Source organism: Larus michahellis, chromosome 5 (genome assembly GCF_964199755.1).
Source record: "Larus michahellis chromosome 5, bLarMic1.1, whole genome shotgun sequence".
Classification (NCBI taxonomy): domain Eukaryota; kingdom Metazoa; phylum Chordata; class Aves; order Charadriiformes; family Laridae; genus Larus; species Larus michahellis.
This window is the reverse complement of record NC_133900.1, coordinates 23,454,675-23,475,621: the sequence shown is the minus strand read 5'-3', so window position 1 is coordinate 23,475,621 and position 20,947 is coordinate 23,454,675. Positions and strand designations below refer to the sequence as shown.

At 45.0% G+C, this 20,947-nt stretch overlaps 1 protein-coding gene across 3 annotated transcripts in view; it reads left to right on the top strand.

Annotated features, from left to right (window-relative positions):
• AFF1 (ALF transcription elongation factor 1) overlaps positions 1-13,533 on the top strand; it is a 96,842-nt gene extending 83,309 nt beyond the window's left edge. For 2 of the 3 annotated variants that reach the window (XM_074589140.1, XM_074589139.1), the window contains 9 exons: positions 200-446; positions 1,482-1,573; positions 2,549-2,612; positions 3,462-3,598; positions 4,755-4,826; positions 5,438-5,531; positions 5,634-5,677; positions 6,980-7,209; positions 10,014-13,533. In XM_074589140.1, coding sequence (XP_074445241.1) covers positions 200-446; positions 1,482-1,573; positions 2,549-2,612; positions 3,462-3,598; positions 4,755-4,826; positions 5,438-5,531; positions 5,634-5,677; positions 6,980-7,209; positions 10,014-10,135 — 1,102 coding nt within the window. In that variant the 3' untranslated portion in view covers positions 10,136-13,533. Of the gene's footprint in view, positions 1-199; positions 447-1,481; positions 1,574-2,548; positions 2,613-3,461; positions 3,599-3,682; positions 3,914-4,754; positions 4,827-5,437; positions 5,532-5,633; positions 5,678-6,979; positions 7,210-10,013 lie in introns of those variants that run through there. The other variant, XM_074589142.1, reaches the window with a different exon arrangement.
• Positions 13,534-20,947: the final 7,414 nt, after the last annotated feature.

Sequence of the window (20,947 nt, the reverse complement as noted above, 5' to 3'; positions counted from 1 at the left end):
GAAGATGTGGTATCTAATGCATGAAGTCCCTGAAGTTTCATTTTGTTTTTGTTAGATTCTTTATGTTAACAAGTGCCCTCTACACTTCCAGAGAAATTTAAACAGAATTGGTACATGAAGTAACTAAGTTTTTAGAAAATCCCTACATTATTTGTACACCATATTCCTACTAATTGCTGAATTTGCTTCCCATCTCCAGAGCATCAAAAACTTCGTCTGAAATTCAGAAGAAAGATCTCCTGCTCCCCCTGCCTCTGACACCTGTGTCTTCTGCACATCCTGCACCAAAGTCAACCAGGGTGGCCCAAAAGAGACCTAGAAGTGAGGCCGGTGAGCTGCCTACCATGGATAACAATGCCAGGAACAGGAGCAACCACAAGGATCCTTTGTTCCCCAAGCACAAGAAGGGGGAGAGAAATCACGCTGAACTGTCGAAGGGCATCAAAGTAGGTATCCATTATCACTGGCAGGATGCTTCCTGCAACCCGTGGGTGCAGTGTGATTCTCTTTAGAAACATCCTTGGAGGATATTAAAGAGGAAGCTAAACCAGCCACCAGAGAAAGCTCTTCGAAGCATTTTTGCCCCTTTCATGGCTGTCTCTGACCATATGTTGCTAGCCCGAAGCCTGCGTTGTAACTTCTCTGCTGACTTCCCATCATCTGTTTTCATTTCACCAGTGAAACAGAGTGAGAAGACGTAACCATGTAAAAACCAAAGACAAGAGAATCATGTTTATGATAGTAACCGTTTCTGACTGTAGGCAACTGCAACTATATATATATTGGTGTAAAAATAAGCGTGTTTACAAAAAGAAAGAGTGGATTGCTTAAAAATAGGAAACAAGCAACCTGTGGTTTTAACTGCAACCTGGGTATAAGGTTTTCTAGCTTGCTTACAAAATTGTTAATGGTCCTTGCAGCTGGATCTTTGCATTTTGGAGTTATAAAATTCAGTTCTATTGCCGTTTACTGGTGGCTGGGTGTGTGTGGTCTAGGATGTTGTCGTGTGTGTTAAGCCAGACTCTGCCTGCTGTATTAGGTGGCTTCTGACCACTTGCTTTTTCCTGATAGCGTAGTTAGTAATGGAGAGTCAGCAATTGCTGTGTGGTTAAGCTGGAAATAAGTGTGAATGGATATTACCCATTCCTGTCTTGGCCAGTGGCCATGAAAAATGTGCTGCTTGCAGCCTTACTGCTGTCTTAGCCATTGAGCAAGGAAACCTGCTACTGAATTTCGCCATGCTTGGGAAAAGTTTGAATGGTATTAAGCCTTCCCAGCAGCCAGGTAAGAAGCCAAGTTTCCATTTCCATTATTGGAGGGGGTGCTGGAGAAAGAGGTAAGAAGAGGGGGAGAGCCTGGAGAATAAACTATGCCTGGGACGAAGAAAGGTTTCCTCTTGAAATTGAGGAAACCCAGGCTTTGGAATTGGTTCAGAGGTATCTCTCTAACCAGCTTTATCTCTGCTCTGTGTGTTTTTTCAGGGATCTGTAGGGGATGTCACAAATCCTTTCCCAGTGCCTTCTTTGCCAAATGGTACCTCCAAGTCAAGTAGACCTCAGCTCAACTTTGAAAAGTAAGTTTTTGTTTTACAGCCCTTGTCTGTACTTTCTGAAGACACCAGGCAAGGCTGGCCCTGCAGCCAGCCTGGCTTCTGCTTCTTCATGAGCCCTTCTTTTGGGTGGAAAGGGAGAGGAAGAGATGTCTGAGACCTGCCTCGTACTGCCTTCTTGTACCTGGGACTTAGCCCACCCACCACAAAGTAAAGGTCTCATTACAACAGTTCTTGGTTTGAGGGGGAGCTACTCTGGAAATTAAGTACTTTTTAACTCTCAGAGAAGGTGTCTCGTGCCTGCCTACAAGTGGCGGGTTTTGATTTGTCTAATTCTTGACAAGTGGCAGACTCCTCTGTGACAAGGTGCTGGGCAGGCAACTGACATGAGGGGGCATGACTCTTTACTTGCCCGTTTTGTTAGCGCACAGGTGGCTGTTGCCATTTGCACAGTGACTAGATTATCCCAGTGCACAGAAACGTGTGTCTTGATTGAGACCAAGACCTGTAAAAGTCTTGGTGACCATATCTCTTGTAAGCAAATAACTTGAATGCAAGCCCTTTTGGTCTGAGATGAGGGTGTGGTACTGCAAAGTTTATTGGATGTTTCAATCAAAATGTATTTGTGGTATCGTACTTGAGGAATGGTAGGAGATCACATGATTGCTGTCTTCCCAGGGGAGCAAAGAAGTAAACTTTGCCGCATAGTAGCCTAACTTGCAGTGTTTTTTTTATTTTGAAATGTAAGTTTTCCATGTTACTGTGACATACATTTTTTTTTTTAAGAAATCATTTCATCTGTGCATTCAGCTACTGTGTATTTCTGAACAGGCAGACAACATCAATTTAGTGACTGTCATAATTGTAATGTGTGTTGGATAAGGCTGTAATAGGCTTACCAAAACAGGATGGTTGAACTCATAGCATCCTCTAAATATGAAGGTAATTATCCTGCCCTTTTTCTGTTTTCTGTTTTTCCTCTGTCTGTCCCCAATTCAGACACCATCCAATGGAATACTATATAGAAGAAGCCAAGAGGCTGAAGCACAAAGCTGATGCGATGGTGAGTCTTGGCTCTGTGCCAGAAATGTTAACCAGGTCTTGCACTCGGACCTGATACCTGCGTGCATGTGAGTAAGATTTGCTGGCTAACATTACATACATAACATTCCAGACTTGGAGTACGTTCAAGTCATATGTGGGGAGGCTGTCTTTATTTGACAAATATTCAGACATTTCCCTTTGTTATAAAGGCATCTAGAGAATATGCCTAGAGAACAGGATTCAGAACTGACGTTGTCTGAGGTTAGCAGGCCTGTTTGCTTTACAGAGTTGTCACAAAGTCTTTGGAAGATATATGGGACAGTTAGTTTTAAGACAGTTTGCTCTGGAACGTCAGGATCCTGATGGTAATTGTGTTGCTGGTGAACAAGACTTGGAAGTGCCCTTTGCAGAACGTAACTGGCTTTCTCCACTGTGTGCAGTTTAACAGTGTGCGTAAATGAACATATTTTTTTTTCTAATTATGGCTCAGTCAGATAATGTACATTTGCTACTTGCCTTTTACTTGTGAAAATTAAGTGTGGGAATACTGCAGTGGGAAAGCCTCATCTGCCTCTTATGAGGCAGGCCTCCAAGACTAGACAAAAATATCCAAAAAATGTGAAGAGAATAAATTACCTGAGGAAAACACTGAGCAAGAGAAAGATACACAAACAGCCAGAGCACACAAAGCTGATGACTGGGACCACATTAAGGGCTCTGCTGAACATCCTTTAATTATCACCCAGAGGGCCTGAGTTGCATCTTTTTCTTCAAATCTTGCCTAACTAGGGAGAAAAAAGGAATTCGGGTACACTTGAGAGAAGTCATTTTTGTCTTAGTCTAAAAACAAGAACTTTCTTCCCAATAGACCGACAAGACTGAAAAGGCCTTTCAGTACCTAGATGCCACCCTTTCCTTCATTGAATATGGGATTGCCTTGGAATCAGATGTACCAGCACCAAAACCAGCCTACAGCATATTCAGCGACACCATAGATCTCATCAAGTAAGCAGCTTTCAAAGTGTGATGGTTCAGCAGTATGTGTGGAGGGGAAGGGTTAATTGTGTTGCTTGTTTGCAACCGTGGCAGCTCTGTATTCCCGCCATGGAGCGAAGTTCGGGTTGCTGTCCAAGCACAAGACAGACAGACCGTCCAGAGGCACCAGAGACAAATCCTTTGAAATATTTCAGCATTGCTTCTCAGAAGAAGTAGGCATCGTGTCCTCCTCAGCAGTTGAGCCTTGCAGCTGGGGTACACTAGAGGATGCTGGTTATGACAATCAAGGACATGAAGGAGTTTTTACTTTATCCAGGTCTGATGTTGCTTTTGCATGTGAGCTCAGTAGTATTTCAGTTAAGGAAACCAAAGCAACAGTATAGCGCGTGGAAGAACAGTTTGTGCCCCAAAGGTCTTGTGGCTTGATTGAAGGCAGATTTTACTGATTTATCCCACGTGTCTTTCTACCAGTACACTTTATTGGAGTTTCTTGTAGCAACCTTCCCCGTTTAGTTTCACAGCCATAGTAGATGTATGTAGATAGTATGACATATACAGGCAGCACAACATCGGATAGAAGAGAGATGGGTATCAGTTTCTTCATATTGAAATCCCAGATTATGTGTTTCTGAGAGCTGATTTGACTTCTTGCCTTAGAGCTGAAACAGCTGTCAGGATTTTTTGTGGTAGACTGCAGACTTTATAAATTACATTGTTTGCTTTGTGGTCTTGATGGACTGTATTTCCAAGATGCTGTTGTCGCTTAGTTTTCAAAAAGATTTGCTTGTTTGTTTTTAGCCAAAAGAAACATTTCCACTAAGATGTCTGTCTTGTCTGGAAAGACTCGAATGAATATTTCACCTTTAGTAGCCAGGGCACCTGTTCTGGGCCCCAGGCCTGTAGGTTAGAGTGTAATCAGTGTAAGAGGAGAGTGAGTCACATAAGGGGCCACATCTGTTGCTGCTGCGTGGAAAACAAGGCATTTTGAGAGACAGTCCTCTGCTCAAGATCATGCAAAGCACTCAGTGCCAGGACTAAAAAGTCAGGGCAGGTTTCCTGACTTTTGGACCGATGTTTGAGATAACAGCATGCACTGTTTTTTCATAAACAGTGGGACTTGAGAGCACTGATGGCTGACAAGACTCTGGTTATTTTGTTTCCTTAGATTCATCATGACATTGAAATCCTTTACGGACTCATCAGCATCTTCACGTGAAAAAATCTTTGCCGTGTTATGGTGTGTAGCTGTTTTTCTGTGACTTCCTATTCTGTTTTTAGACTTGATAGAGTGGAAGACCCATTACTTTCAGGGGCGAAGGAAAGAGTTAACTGGGAATCAGAGTTCTACAACATAAAAAACCCCACAATATAAAACTCAGAATGAACTGGAACATCTCTAAAGTGAGCTGGATTATCACAAGGGACTACCCGTGGAAGGCACAGGCTTTAAAATTTGATCTGCTGGTAACTTGAGAGCACATAAGGGTTTTCACCTAAGGTGAAAGGGTGCAATTTGGCTGCCTGTGTTTGAGCCGTGTAACTGAAGCTGTGGTTGAACATAGCTGAGGCACTTCTGGACAGGGGCTTACTCAGCCTTTGGCACCTATGACAGGCTGGGCGCCTGTTTGTATAAAACACCAGACGTGGCCCTTCCTTGGTTGTTCTTTTCACCTTGTGACTTTTTCACTGAGTTCTTTTTTAAGATGAGCAGAAGGAGGAGAAGTTCTGAGCTCTCTTGACTTTGCAGTACAGCTGATGTGTGCCTGCCTCTGTCCCCCAAGGCTGGCGACTGCTGAGCAGGCAGCAGCGAGTGTGAACGCTGACGCTTGGGTGTGTTTCTGTTCACAGCATGCGCTGCCAGTGCATTCTGCACATGGCAATGTTTCGTTACAAAAAAGATACTGCAGTCAAGTATTCCAGGATTCTGAATGACCACTTTAAGGTAGGGCACGGATAATACTAAGTTGCCAGCTGGATGGCTGTGGTAGTTACTGATGTTGGCTGCATACCCCAAACCTAACAAGAGTTCTGTTCCTCGCTGCAGAGTTCTTCCAGAGTAACACAAGCACCTTCTCCGTGTGTTGCAAGGTAAGATTTAGAAATACATACGTTGTAATGTGTCTCTAAGGGTGTGAGTGAAAACAGAAGCCGGAGTCTTTGAGTTGCAAACTGCATTTGAGAGTGCCTCACCACTCACTATTCCTTGCCACCTGAAATCATACTGTTAGGGGGCATGAGTATGTTTCTGCGCTCTCTTTCCTGTCTTTTCTCATTGGAAAGGGCTTTTTTTTGTTTGTTACGAGGTCCAGAGTTATCATGTATCAAGCAAAGTAGTACTCCACCTGAGAAGCGGGTCAGAGGAGCAAGGAAGATATCGTCACTATGCTGTTTTCAGAGTCCCTGTTGTCATCTTTGTTCTGTTAGAGAACCCTTCAGACTTAATGGGATACCAGCCCCATCTCCTCGGCTCCTGTCCAGTAGGCTTACGCCTTCACCCTGGGGTAGCATAACTTTGAGGTGATACTTCAGTCTTCTTCTCTTTAGCTCAGTCACCAATTCAGAAAAAGAAACTCATTTTCTAATTTGTGAGTTATTGAGCATTTTGTCCTTTCTAGTTATCTGCAGTAGTGTTGCTGCATGTGTGGCAGCAAAAGCAAAGGGCAAGCTGTTGCATAACAGCGTTTGGCCCGGTACCCAGCAGACTGGGCCTGTGTTTTTATGACACTGAGTAAGAGTTTTTCTGCGTGCTGTGGTAATTGCATTTGGCAGATAGCTACCTGGCTCCACGTCTGTCCCTTTTAAACTGTGCAGTTGAGAGAGGGTTGTTTGGTCTTTAACAGTGATGCTGAAATTCCAGTTATTTTTCTGCTGCCTTGCACAGTATAGTTTTTTGGGAAGTAAATGGTCTCCCAAGAGCAGTGGTGGAAGCCCTCTTACACCAGTGACTAAAATCAGGTTGGCTGAAGCGGTGCGATGAAGCCAGCCTGTGTCTGGAAGGCGGGCAGCTGACTCTGTTTAGCTTCCCTAGGTCTATAAATAAGTGTGTGTAGGCTGACCTGGCTGCTTTGACTAGCTGTCAGAAAGCTCCAAGCCTCCATTAGCAAAAAACACTTAAATAATCTGGTGAAGGCTTCCACAAGTAGGTGTAGATTTTGGAAGCTGAATGGGTGGCCCTTTCTGATGTCTGGTCCTACATTTTATTTTGTCAAATCACTTCAAAAACCTTGGCCTTGCACAAAACCAATCTGAACACATCTCAGTTTTCAATGCTCCACCCTGTACTGCAGGCCTGGACAATACAGGATGATACTGTCATAAGATGGTCTTGCGGCAAGACTTTTAACTCTGAAGTTAAAAGTCTTGTTATGATGGTGTTTCTTTCTCCTGCAGAAGCACAGGCATGCCTTCTCCTCTTTCTCCAATGCCCTCTCCTGCTGGTTCTGTGAGTTCTCAGCTGGGATCGAATGCTAGCAACTGCAGCGGCAACAACGTTGGCTCTTCAGTCACTGTTCCCTATAATATCCCAAGCATCACCTCTTCCTACGTCAATATCACTTCCTATATCCTCTATGCGTGTGATATTTGGGAACAGGCTGATGCACTGGCTGGGAAGAATAAGGGTAAGTTTTGGTCCTCTGGCTTTTCTGTCTTATGTGTTGTGGTTATGTGTGTGTACTTGCTTAAATCCTGACACTCAGCGTAGCAAACACCATACCTAAAGATCAAAGCATTAAATATGTTGAAATAGACAGCTATGGCATATTGGCAGATTATTGGCAGAGATACTTGATGGTGATACATTGATGAGTGTTCCAATTAAAAGATTATCTTGGCATCCTCAAATGTCTAAGAGGTAAGGGCTGAGGGTATCAAGTGCAGGAAACCAGCCAGCTCTCTTCGTGGTAACAACAAGGAGCGTAAGGGGGTTTTAGCTGTTTGAATTTTCCTTTGAGGTGCTTAGCTATTCTGTGTTGGTTCACTTTCTTTAAAAACAGCTTTTTGGCCTGTAGCGTTGTGTTTCAGTTCGTCAAACTTCCAGGTATTTTTGTCTTGAAACCAGTGAAACTGGCTTCTCTCCATAACTGAATCCGAGCAGCACTTGAAGTCTTTGCTGTGCACATGACCAGTATATTTGCCCGTAGCATTTCCCAAAATTGCTGCTACTCTCTTTATTTTACAGTTTTGTTGTTAAAAATGTTGTATTGTCCCGTGGTACAAGCAGTGGTGAGTAAGCAAAAGCCCTAGAGTGGGTGCAGTTCAGTCTGTAATGTGCTATCCCATGTGGCATTTGCAGTGTCATTTTTCATAAAACACAATTTTTTTTGTGAGCTGCTGTGGGTGAAGGGATGTATTGCCACAATCTATTGGCAAACTTGCACAAGAAAATAAGCACAATGTGCCTGGCTGAATTGTTGGAAGGCTGTAAAAAGACTCATGCTAATGAGGCAGTTGCTGAAATTCAGAAAGGCTTTGCAAGTCACCTTTGAATGAAGGAACCCCAGTTGTTGGCTGTCCTCTGAGCAAATCTGTGCTCACAGCAGCAATTCGTGTGTAGTATTTTGGATTATATCCTCAAAAGGCTGATAAAAGACTGTCACATAGAAGGAGTGGTGGATGCTGCTGGTAAGCCAGAGGAATGAGTCGTGGAGGAAAACCTGTGGGGAGACAGCCTGAGCACAATCTTGCATCAGTCAAGAGTAAATTCAAAACCTGCTCTGTGTTCCTGTTTTAATGTAGGGGAATGACGACTGGGGTAGTAAATGCTCTCAAGAGAGTGGATCTGTGCAGGAGAACAGTAAATACTCACGTAGGCTTGGCAGTTGTCACTGTTCAGGAAGGTGGAGGAGTTCCAGCTCTGACACTTGTTGATATTTGGTGTAATGTACAGATGCTAAGAGGTACAGAGAGTGAGTACATAAAACTAATAAAAAGACCACATCCTTGATTCTTTTATGCAATTCATAGGGTTGGAGAAGAAGAAGAAGAGCGAGCAGTGGCCTCCAGCTATCAAGTTCCCTTAAACAGGGAAGTCATAAGTTATTGGAAAGCAGTTAGTTGTAACTGATGTCCAAGTCACTTGTGCAGAGCTGAAATGCTTTCTGGCGAGTCGAAAACTAGGTGCCTTCAGTGCAGGACCCAGCTTCTCGCTGTAATACAGAGCAGCACCATGGATCATGAGGCTATAACACGTTGTCTTCCTTCTGGCCTGTGATCTCCCACAGCGAGGACAAGCAGAGGTTGGATGTGTGCATGTAAAGTCACTCTTCTTTCACACGGTGCTGTAGTCACAGATCAGATTATCTTCTGTTTGCTTAGGCAGGGGTTTTGGACTCCTGGTCTCTGCTTACAGCTCTTCTGTTCACCATGGGTACCCAGTTGTATCTGGATACCCATCATTGTACTGAACACCGATTTTTGTAAACAAAAGCAGGAAAATCAGGGGAAATGTGTTCTCTGCTTCTGAATTGGGAAGTATTAGAATGAAAGCGTCGTGCTCTGTGCTTCTGAAGAGTTCCTTGCACAGCCAAACAGAAACTTTCAGCCTCCAGGTTCAATCTTTGTGTGTGAAAAAGGAGAGCTGAGAGTGGCCAGTTTCTGAAAAGGTACCTGGCAACACGATCGAGGCTGGAGGGACTGGGATGAGCCCATGTCACGGGAAGGCAGGTCATGGGGGGCTGTCTTGGAAAGGTGACTGGTAAGAAAGGTGTGATGATTTCCCATAACTCACTGTCACCTGCACAGGTGACTGCCAGCACAGAGCAGGGTGTGTAGCCTGCTGGCACCTTCTGGCAGATTCAGATGTGCTGCAAAAGCCATCTCCTGCCTGTGCGGGAAGAGGAGCGTGGTGCCTGAAGTTGGTGGCAGGATAGGAGGACTCTGTTAAATCTGCCTGATATGCCCAGCTATAAGCAATCTGATTCAGAGCTGTATAGCCTGGCAAGCTCTACAAATTTTCTAACCTGTTCAGTTGAGAAATCATTATGTCTCCAAAGTTTGAAGGTGGATGAAGGAAGAGGAGCAGTCCAGTAACAGCTGTGTGTATTCCAGGCATTGCTCTGAAAGGCGCTCCAATTTGGTGTGTTTAAAATGTGAGGGAAGCATGTGGCACGTGTGTGAACACCCAAACTTTTGCCTATCTATCATGGAGTCTTGATGTCCTTTTAAAGGCATCAGTTGGGGCGGCAGTTCAAGTGTGTGTATGCGTGTGTGAGTGCATTTTACTCTCCCATGCCCTGCCTCATGTGCTTGTTATGCTTCCCAGCCTTCTCATGTTGCTGAGCTCTCTGCATTAACAATGTGTTTAATGGGACTTGTTGACTGACAGTGTGCTGCTGTTGTCGCTCCTTGCTGCCCCCTCACCTGTCAGACGTGCCTGTTGTGTGAAACCAACCAAATGTTTTTTCTCTCCCTGCCCTTTTTCCAGAGTTTTTTGCTGAACTCGGCACAGCGACGTGTGCTCTGGCACTGAACAGTAGCATGACCGAACTGGTACACTACACTAGACAGGGTTTACAGTGGCTGAGACTGGAAACAAATACGCCTTAAGTGGTGCTCAAGGTGGTTAAGTACCTTGAACTTTTTTGCACTTTTGAAGCCTCAGAAACAGTCTGACCTGTTGAATCGTTGGATACAAAGCATCTGCAAGGGAAAATAAATCAAGGTGGAAGGGATCTGGTTACACTGGAAAAACTTTGAACTGTGTTTTTAGGGTAGCACTTTGCTGCCTTGAAAAAGAAGAGATGGAGGAAAGCCTCAGCATTGATGGCACCTTCCTTTAAAACGACGAAGTGCAATGAATTGTCTGAATGGCTCAATGTATTGATGGTCAATAAACATTTCTATTACGAATAACCAGCAGGACAATAATCACACATGAAGAAGTGCCGACAAGAAGGAAATCTGCCTCCAGAGGTTATTATGCAACATCCCACAGTCTGCAACAGCTGTTTGCCCAGAAGACATGTCAAAGTGTTTTTGCAAGCACAGATGCAATCTTTAGTGTCTCTGTTCCTCAGACAGCAAGTAGCAACCTTATCAGCACCAATCAGCATTATGTTAGAGTAAAAACAGCAAAGTGGTCTGCCCTGCCTGCTTTCCAACCTCACCCTCTTGCATTTTTCCACCAGCTGCTTGTCCTGAGAATCAGGGGGGAAGCCGCTGCCTTCAGTGCTGCAAGTTCACTTTTTACGTCATTGCTGCTTTGATGCTCTTTGCCATGCACCTGTTTGCACACATGCCCTTAGCACCTGAACTGTTACTTACGGTGTTGCTTGGTTTAAGCCTTGTAAGCCAAACACAGCTGGGGCGGCAAAATGACCAGGTGTGGTTGGAAACAGCTCTGCCCTTCTTTTGTGGTGGAGGGACGTCGCTCACACTGAGAACTCCTTGTCCGGTTGCTTTTTGTCACTTCGATGGGTTGGGGTGGACAGCTCTGCTGGGTCACTGTGATTGCTTGGACGTTGTTCTGAGTCTGAGAGCTTACATGGGGAGGAATCGCTTCTGTTTAAGGAGAGACTAAGTGTCTGAATGTGGAACATAAGACAAATTTTGCATTTGGATATTTGCCTGCAACTGTAGCTGGTCTTGGTGAATATCTAAGAGCAGGATTCGGTATCAAAGTAGGGCATCCTTCATGTGACCCTTCTCAACCAAACTACAGGATGGGCCCAGCGACTTAGAAATCTGTCAAGGGAACACGAAAGGGAATAATTAGCTGTTTGCAAACACTTTTTCCTTGTTGGGAGCTGCATTTCTGAAATTGTGATTTTGCAGGTGACAGTAACAGTGAATGCAGCATCCTCAGCATTTGTGTAGTCAATAAGATGGCACCCTTCTCTACCCAAAGATTTCCTGTTGTGTGACAGCAGCATCCTGCCATCCTCGTATCTAATAGTGTGCCTTAGCTCTCTGGTCCCCTCTCGCATCCCTCACCCTATCTCTGACAGGCCTGATTGAGTGGCGAAGAGAAGGATGGTATCCCAAAATAATTGTGCTTACGGGAAAGAAGTACCTCCCTTTTCCACATACTTTCAGGATGGAGGAACAGGTCTGCACACGTGCAGCGGTACCCGCTTTGTAAAATACCTGCTCGTGGTTTTGAGGCTCATGAAAATGGGCAGTAAATAAATATCAGCAAAAGGTCTGCGTTTCCAAAAGTAGTTTCTGTAGAAATGGCCCCTGCCACGGTGAAGCCTGTAGTCATTTTGCCTCTGGGAGGAGCTGGCAGGAACCCTAGTCCCAAGCACAAGGGAGCTCTCCTCTGCCCCTCCCCTGGCAGTGCAGGACCACTGGGACCCTGGCTGGGTCTTCCCACACCGTCAAGGAACCTTTTATGTTCACTTTATTGAAAGCCTTAGTGCGTTTCAGGGATAAGCTGTCCTAACCAGTGGAAGGAAGGTCCATGTCCCCACCTCCCTGTTTTACCTATCAAACATTACTTGCCCCCCTCCTCCCTGGGGGAGCGACTGCTCTGAGTAAGATAGGGACAGAGAGAGGCTCAGCATTAACTGCTTTGTTCTCAGGAAGCACAGGGATAGCCAACTGGCCTGAAGGCTTGATGTGCACTTTGGAGCTCAATTCCAGACTAGCAAGTGGATGCCTTCTTCTGACTTTGTCTTCAAACAAAGCTCTTTTTAAGATCACCAGCTGAGGAGAAGGAAGGAAGAAGGAAGCTTTATTGAACTTGAAAATCGCTGTGGGAGTCTGCAAGAACCATAGCAGAGTGTTGAGGGAAAGTAAGGTGAAGCAGGGACACGGGTCCCCCCCGAACTTTCATTTGCGTACACCCATATCCCTCCCTGCTGCTAGGCCACGTTCCCATCAAAGAGCCACTTGCTCACAGCTCACCCGCCCCAGGGGGACCTCCTGCTGCAATGCGCAAGGCAGGGCATGTCACTGCCCCTGTCCCGCATCCAGCTTTTGGGCAGTTCGCTCCGAGATAGTGATAATCTGTTGCCCTGCTCCTAGGAAAGTTCATGGAAGGGCATTGGGCGAGCAAAGTCGGTGAGAAGACACACGGTGAAGGCAGATGAACTACTGGCATTTGCTTGTTTACAGTTGGGAAAAGGGAGCATGTGCTCTGCTGCTGTGCAGAGGCGGTCCTGCAAGGGCTGCTCCTGCGAGGGCTGCTCCCACTCCCAGGGCAAACACCCCATGGCTTTGGAGGAAACAAAATCACGGGCACTTCGTGTCGCAGGCACGTGGGGGGCTATTTGGCAGCACTCATTTCAAAGGCGAACTGTGAAAGCATCAGTACCAAGCATCATAGCAGGAAGCTATGTTTTGTTTCAGGTCATGGAGAAGACTGTTTAATAAGTAATTTTTAAAAAGCCATCGTATTTCAACCTTGAGCTAGGTCAGAGGCCTGCGAAGGGTTAGGAAAGATGCTCGTTGATCTCATTTGGGCCTGTTTAGGCCTTTAAAAAAAACAACCAAAAAAAACAAATAAAAAACCAAACAAACCCAATCCAAAACATAACAGTGGAGGAAATAGCATTTGCCATTAGGAGAGAAAACGATGAATCCAAGGAAAAAGAGAGGTGATGGTTGAGTCCCAGGAGGAGAGGAGGCAGCTATGGTGGCAAAGCATCATCATTTCCATGCAATATTTACTTAGAAGAAATAATACATGTGTTGAAATTGTCAAATGTTTTATTTTTAAGATGCCATTTATTTAATAGTTGAAAGCCCCACTTCTGTGGAGATAGAGATCTCTTCTGTAACTGAAAGTCAAAGTGTGACTGCAATGTCCTTGATTTTGGTTTTGTCCTCTCCCCCCCCCCCCTTAGTTCCTATTATAAATCTATACATCTTAAACTTATTTTGGGGCTGTATGTCCCTCTTGTAAATCACTTTTTCTGCCCTATGTGTGATGGAGTTTCCGAGATGGTTGATTCATTCATATGGGGAAATAAACAATAAATGAAGTAGCCTGTGTGTTATGAGTTGTTGCAAGAGTCCTCGTGTTCTCACCTTCTTGTAAAGAAATTGTAATTTGCCTATCCTCTCTGAATGGTCTTAGTGTTTCCTTTCTGAATAAGGTTTAAGTATGAATTTCTGTACAATAAGTCTGTGTTTCAATTGCTCCCCTGTTTATCACCCCTTGCCCTTTCATTTAGGAGCAGGAACGGGTGCAAATCTCGATGCTCAGAGTGGCAGAAGGGTCACCACTCAAGACATCTGCCTTCTGTCCACCTGATATGGATTCAGGGAAGACTCTGCTGGAGTCAGCTGCTGATGGCCACCAGAGCCTGGCTCTGAGCGCTCGCTGACAGGAATATCCCGGGTTTGGTTTCATGCACTCAAACAAGTTAAATAAGGAAACAAGGCACAGAAAGGGTGGCTAAAGCGTACTGCTCTGCGTTTGCCACAACGGTGTTGCAGGACTGGGAGCTGGGAGGAGGGTCTGTTCAGGTCTAGTTCATGGATACGTTTCTGAAGTGCTGCAAGGAGGATTCCCCTCAGAGAATCCCTCAGGATTTCATGCCCCGTGGTAGTTCTGCTTCTTGTTGGTCCTGCAAGGTGATCTCTTTGCAATGGCTTTATTCTTCTTGTTTGGGCCTTTTCCCGCTTTTTGTTTTATGTCAGGCAATGTAACTGTTCCTTGGAAGAATGATTTTTGCACCTCTCTCTGCACTATTGTGATGAAATTCATGTGTATCATTCAGGTCCTTTCTGCAACAGGCACTGTGCCTAAGATATTTGCTAATAATGGCTGTGGTTTTCTAATGTAGTATGTAAATTGTAGAGGATGCTGAAACCTGTTTTAATACCCACTAGCTCTGTTGCTGTTACAGATGTTGTGTATAGAAAAGTACACTTTTTAGGGGATCAGCGCACTTTTTCACTGCATGCTTAAAATCCCAACGGCAAAATCAGTATTGAAGTAAGAATAAAAAGAAAAAATATCTAGTTAGGCAAAAAAAAATCGAATGTGAAATGTCCCCAGATGAGCATCTGGTGGGATTTTTAGCTACAGACTAGACAGAAGGAACTTGGTGGTGCGTTTGCTCAGGCAAGGTGGGGCTGGGACTCGGTTCACTGCTATGAGTGTTTCAAGTGGCATGAAACCAGGTCAGCCCCAGGCTGGTTGAAAGATGCGTGGAGGGTAAGAGCATGGGAAGGTAGCTTGTGGTTGTGGCCATACATATGTGGATTAAGCAACTGTGAATCTTGTTCTGGTTTCGGTGGGATGCAAGGTGTAGTTGGACACGAGCTGGCCTGTCTGCTGGCCTGGGGGGTGATGGTTTTCCTGGGTCACTCGTGTCCTCTGTCCCACCATTTCCTTCCCTCTCACACCCCAAAAGGTATGTTTCTCACTTGAGGCAAAAGCAAGGAGGGGGAAGGGGGAGCCAGGAGGCCATGGGGCTGCAGCAGGCTTTGATGGCCCCACTCAGCTTTCTGCCCTAGGGCAGCAGCCTGCCTTGGCTAAAAGGGCCAAAAATGTTTTTGGGTTTTCCAATAATATTTTCTTGGTTTTGTTTGTTTATTTATTGAGCCTTTATTGGCCAAACCTAATTTTGCAACTGTGTTTAATTTATTTTGAGATTTTTATAGATTATAGATTAACTTGCCTTCTTGCTTTGGCTTGGCTTTTCAAAAACAGATATTATTTTTGGCAAAACAGCTGCATTAAAGTTGATTGCATTTTCTCAGCCCTATGCTACTCTCCAAACACTAAGATAGCCCATTGGCAGCCTGTGCTTTCCATATATTAATTGCACTTTTAGTAACCCCTGTCACTACCTGAAACCAACAGTGTTCCTGGGCCATCATCAGCATTTCTGAATGTGTTTCCATAAACTTTGTGTTCCTAAAACGAGGACTTGTGTGATCACTGCTGTTTTGCGATGTTTTGTCAAGGTACGGGGTTCCTGGAATTCCTGCTAGGTTTTTCTCCTCTCCTGCTCAGTGTTGCCGAGGTTCAGGTTTTCTTTGGGTCCAATATTTCCTATCATAGCAATACGGCGATGTTGTCCACTTTTGTTGAGCCAGGAAAACTGCATCCCAACTGAGAGGGTTTTTTTGTGTTCCCTTTCAATATTTGAAGCCATGTATCAGCCCGTGTGCGGTCTGTGGCAGCCGAAAGGTATTTCTGAAAGTTGCTCCAACCTGTGCAACTTCTTGCTTGTTACACATGAGGTGCAGCAGGCTCTGAACTTGCTCATGAGCTCTCCTCACTGTTCAGAGAAGAGCTGGTTAGGATTCGGGGTCAGGCTTTTGCTTTATCTCATTTTTCTGGAGGGCCCTGGGAAAAGGGTTGAGCAAGATGCAATCTGCGAAGCAGGGCAGGAGCTGAAGATGTCGTGGTGTCTTCTTCGGGACGTGAATGCGTACGGTAGTGCCATGGGTGCCAGCAGGGCTCCTGTCATCAGGTCTCCGGGCAGCACATAAATTGTTGCGTGCTGGTCAAACTGCTGCCCATCTGTTCAGCTGCCAGCTACCCTGTGCTGGCAGCTCTGGGTCATTTCTGTGGGATTTCTATTTCAGCTGTTATTATACAGGGTTGGGTTTTTTCTTTTTTTCACCCCGCTTTACTCATCATCATAGAGTGTAAATAAACTGCAATTCTCAGTGAGAACATCCTTAAAAAATAACTGTTAGGTTTCCTGAACATGGAACGTTGGTCTTAAATCTGTTAAATGGTCCTTGTCCCGTGAGGAGTTACGAGCCAGTCCTCCCTCTCACAGCAGCTCTTCACGTGCTGGCACACAGCAGTGGCCTGGGTGTGGGAGAGGCACAATGTCTTAGAGCCCCAGGGAGGAATGAGGATGCCAAACCTCTGGCAGAATGGAGTCTCCAGTGGGAAAAGATGCACTAATAAGCGAGGGGAGAAGACTGATGTGTTTGACTTCAGCACTGAATCCACACTCTGAGGCTTCTGTGAATTAGAAGTATCTGCCTTTTATAGTCCTCGAAAAAGACAAAAATCACATCTGTGATACAACATTTAAAAAAAATAATCTCTCCAAAGATCTTTTGTTTGTTTGTCTTCTGTATTGAGGGTGAATTGCTGCGCGCGCATATGTGTGTGTGTGTGTGTATATATATATATATATATATATAAAATTAAAACATGAGTTTTAACTTGCTTGTCTTCAAGTTCTTCAGATGAAAGAGATGTTGGTCAAATTGTAAAGATGAAATTAAAACCAAGCTGCCTGGGCAGGTGGAATTTCTTGTTTTGCTGAGATGTCTCACCCTCCTCTGTGCTCTGCTCGCACACAGTCGCACAAGCACAGCCCCTGGGTGCAGCTTTGCTTGGAGGTGAGGGTTGATGTGGCTGTGCAATTTGTGATTGTGCCGCGCATCTCCCTTGGAATGCAGCTGCATTTCTTGAAATACTCAACAGCACAAACTTGTCACTGTCTTCACCTCATTCCCACCTTTTGAGGGAACATATCAAAATGTTGTGTTTCAGGTTTTTTAACCTTGAAGTTTGACATTCAGGTGTCCCTCCTGACAAGACTGTGATGCTGGGATTCATTTGTAAGTACTACTTTGGCAAAATATTCAGCATGTTTCCAAATCCTATTTATTTTGACTGAGGCTGGGGTATGTTTTACTGGGCCAGGTGCCCTTGGAAGCTCTGGATGCCTGGTAAGTATGTATTTTCCTTTTTTCCTCTCTCTGACTGCATGCATACTAGTCTGATGCTGCCCTCTGTCTTTTGGTTTCTAACATGAAAAAGAAGACAGAATTAGTCTTTTGTTTTACCGGTCCCTTTTGTCTGACAGCTTTGCCCTTCCTTCAGTGAGGATAACTTTAATTAAGGGCAGTAACTAACCTTCTGCTAAAAACCAGTCATTGGTGAATGTGAATCAGCACCAGACACATGCAGAGGGATGAATCTTAAGGGGCTGGAGACAGCAGTGCCCTGGCTAACGACTCCAGCAGGGCTGTGCTGTGTGTTTCTGTGGCCATGGGCTTTATAGAGCAGGATGAGTGTATGCCCACCTCAGCTTTCCTTTTTTCCCCTCTGACAGGCTGCAGTGGAGGAAGTGTTGGCATGCCTTGGAGCAGTGTTGGTGCCACAGTGACAGGGGCTTCGTCTGAAAGCTGAAGTGTGTGTGTGCAGACATTGCAAGTAGGAAAAGGGAGTGTGTGGAGCAGAGGGGATGGTCCTTGGGGGAGCATGAAGTTGTAGATCTTTGGTGGTAATTAGATAAGACAGAGTATGGTTAGCTGGCTAAGGGTGCTCCAGCAACCCATGTCGGGTGGGGAGTGATTAAAAAGCACGAAAACCAGCTGGGGCAAAGCAGGGCCAGGTGCGAGGGGCTGGGAAAGAAGAGGTAAGAGAAAGAAAGGCATGGCAGTCTCTTGGAGGTAAAAGGAAGACCTTGGGAACCAAATGGCAGCAGCAAGAGCGGCTAGGATGCCCACTGAGGAGGGAAAGAAAGAAGGGCTCTTTGGCTCTGCTCTTCCATTCCTGTCCTTTCTATCCTGCACTGAGCAAGATTTTGGCGGGGGAGCTGGCATCTGCTTGTACAACAGAAAAGTGAGAAGCAGGAGAAAATCGCCATGTGGCGTAATGTGCTGTTTGTTTCATCTGGCGGCCGTTCAGTTGGAGATCTGACTCAGACTGTGTCAGAACAGTGCATGGATTTGCAATTACTTTCTTCCAGCAGCCTGTGCTGAGTTAGGTGTGCTGACTTGCACTGTCCTTTTTTCTTTACTTTACCTTCTTAGAAAATGTGTGTAGGGGAAGATAATTTGCTTATGATTCTTGGCCTGAGTTAAGTCTTACCCATCAAGCAAATGAAGACACAAAAATGCTTCTCGTTGGCAATTGAACCAGAGCTAGGCCTTGCTGCTGCTCCCAGGAACAGCTCTAGCTGCATAGTTGCCTGCTTAGAGTATTAATTTTCAGGACCATTAATTTAATAAGCTTCAGAGAAATTTTCCTGTGGGATGCTGCCAGGTAGCAGGGGTGCCCTAGAAGCCGGGCAGGCAGCCGTACCACACCTGTGTTCTCGTCATCACAGCCCAGTGCACGTGTCGTCTTATCTCTGTCAGGACGCTGGTTGCTGTGTCACCTAACATATGGGTGTGCACCCATTGAAAGATGGAGTCACCATTTCAGTGGAACACTGATGGCAGCTGTGTATTTGCGCGGGCTTTTTGCGTGCAGTGGTGGAACGCGATAACCCCTGCAGACAAGTCAGGCGGCAGAAATTACATAGCTGCCTGTTGGCTTTTTTTTTTCCCTTGTGCTGGAACAGTTTTAAAATGAAACTGTGTGGAATCCAAGGAATTGCGTTAAAATGCTGTGAAGTGGCAGCAACACCAGCCTTGTTGACAGAGCCAGGAAAGAATTACAAATATAAGTTTCATCTCCTGGCTCGGAGTACTTTATTTGCTGCCAGTTCCAGTCGAGAGAACATTAAAAGGTTTAGAAAACCAATACAGATGTGGTAAAAGCAGTCAGCAAAAAATTTAAGTGGAGCATCTGGAATAAAGTACTGGGTTTGCAAAAATGCGCACTGCAGCTATGTTGAAAATAGTTTTAAAAGCAGTTTCAGCCTAAATGAAGATAGAAAGCCCCATTTAACTGTGGGAGTAATCTGGAGTTACAGACTTCCCAGGCATTTGTTCTAATTAAGCTTGAACAAGTTAATTGGCTGAATTCTTATTGCTCGATGACAACTTTTTTGTAAAATCAATCTCAGTGTCATTTGGTGTCAGAGCCGTGCTCCCATCACACAAGATCAGGCTGAGCATCCTGCAGCTGTCTCCGCAGACAGAGCGGAGGACATGCAGCAAATGAGGTAAACGCAACTGCTTCTGTTTCTCATTGTGGTTCAGGGCAGTTACATTGGGCTGGAGTTGTTGGGAAGCTGCGCAATCAGTGTTGCATTCTGAGCACTCAATTTTAACTTTAACAAACCTTTATTTACTCAGGAGTTTCCCTGAGTCGACCAGGCCTGCCCCCCATTCCTCAGTGTCTGCCGTTTGTAGATGTTTTTGCCTGTTGACATGGATTTTCTCATGCAGCTCTTTTCCAACTCCTAGATGAGATGGAATCACTTCAGAGTCAAAATGTTGTTGCAAGTGGAGGTAAAACACAGAACTGAGGCCGTGCAGTCGGGACGCAGGAAGGCAGCCTGATTTTAAGTAAGTGTGCACAAAAGTTCAGAGCAGCAAAGCAATCTCATATAATTTTACGGGGCTTTGACAGTCTTCTTGCTGCTGGTCTGTCTGCATCTATATTGCTAGCACTTGACTGCAGTCCGATGGAGCACAGAGAAAGAGGCTATTCAGCCGGAGTGTTGGTTTCAGAGTCTGCCATCAATCATGCTGGTGGCAATTGTCCTTTTATTTAACTAACCTTCCACTGCTCCCCTGAGTCTTACCGGATCGTGAGCAAGAGATGTTCCTTGGTTTTGATGAATAAATTGCTTCTGACGTGTTCAGTCTGCCCTACATCCATGCATGCTACAAGGGTTAACAACACTGACGCTGGAATAACTGCCCCCAGATCCCACTGCATCTGAAAAGAGATCCTGGAGACACATACGGGATCCCTCCAGCACCTGGCTGGGATCAGTGTTACCTCTTGCTTCCATGCAGCAGAGCCCTCTGCGAAGGCTTGGTTATTTGCCAGACTGCGTCCCCCTCTACAGGAGGACATTTCAGTGAAATCATTTTCCCTCAGCCAGTGATCAAGCCAGGAGGAAATAGTCTTTCTGATGGGACTAAGAATGCATGCATATATTTTGTTTACATTTTAAAACATGCAAGTAGCACTTGCATCGCATTCTAAAGTCTTCTGTCCACATCTGAATATTTTAGCAGTATGTTTAATCCAAACAGTTTTGCTGCAAGCATGGCTCTATTAGGAATGAGATGCCCTTGAGGAAGAGCAATATTTAAAAGTAATTAAAGCTGTGAAAATACAACTGAATTCTCACAATCCTCTTTGAATGTAAACAATAAGGTGTGAATTTAAGATTATTTTGAAAGGATGTATTTTACAAAATTGAAATAAACAATAATCATGCATCATCATGGTGTTATGGCATGTCCTGTAAAAAACCCAAACAGAAATTCCTATTTTAATGTAGTGGTCAGAAATCTCACTTAAACGGGTAGAAATCTAACTTGGGGGCAGCAAGAGAGCTGAGACGGGGAGGTGGCATTTCCCAGAAGCTGGGGTGGCAGCAGGGTGACTTATAAGCGCTGGCTGCATAGTCGTGACTGGAGATACACAGCCAAGGGGGCTGGTCAGGAGTGGTCCAGAGTCTGGTCTTGCTCTTCCTGGAAGCCTGTTCATATCAGCAGGCTGTTCAAATCAGCAGGCTGGAAACTCTGATGTGAGTGACTGCACTGGATTCTTACAAAATTATTTTTTCTTTGTGT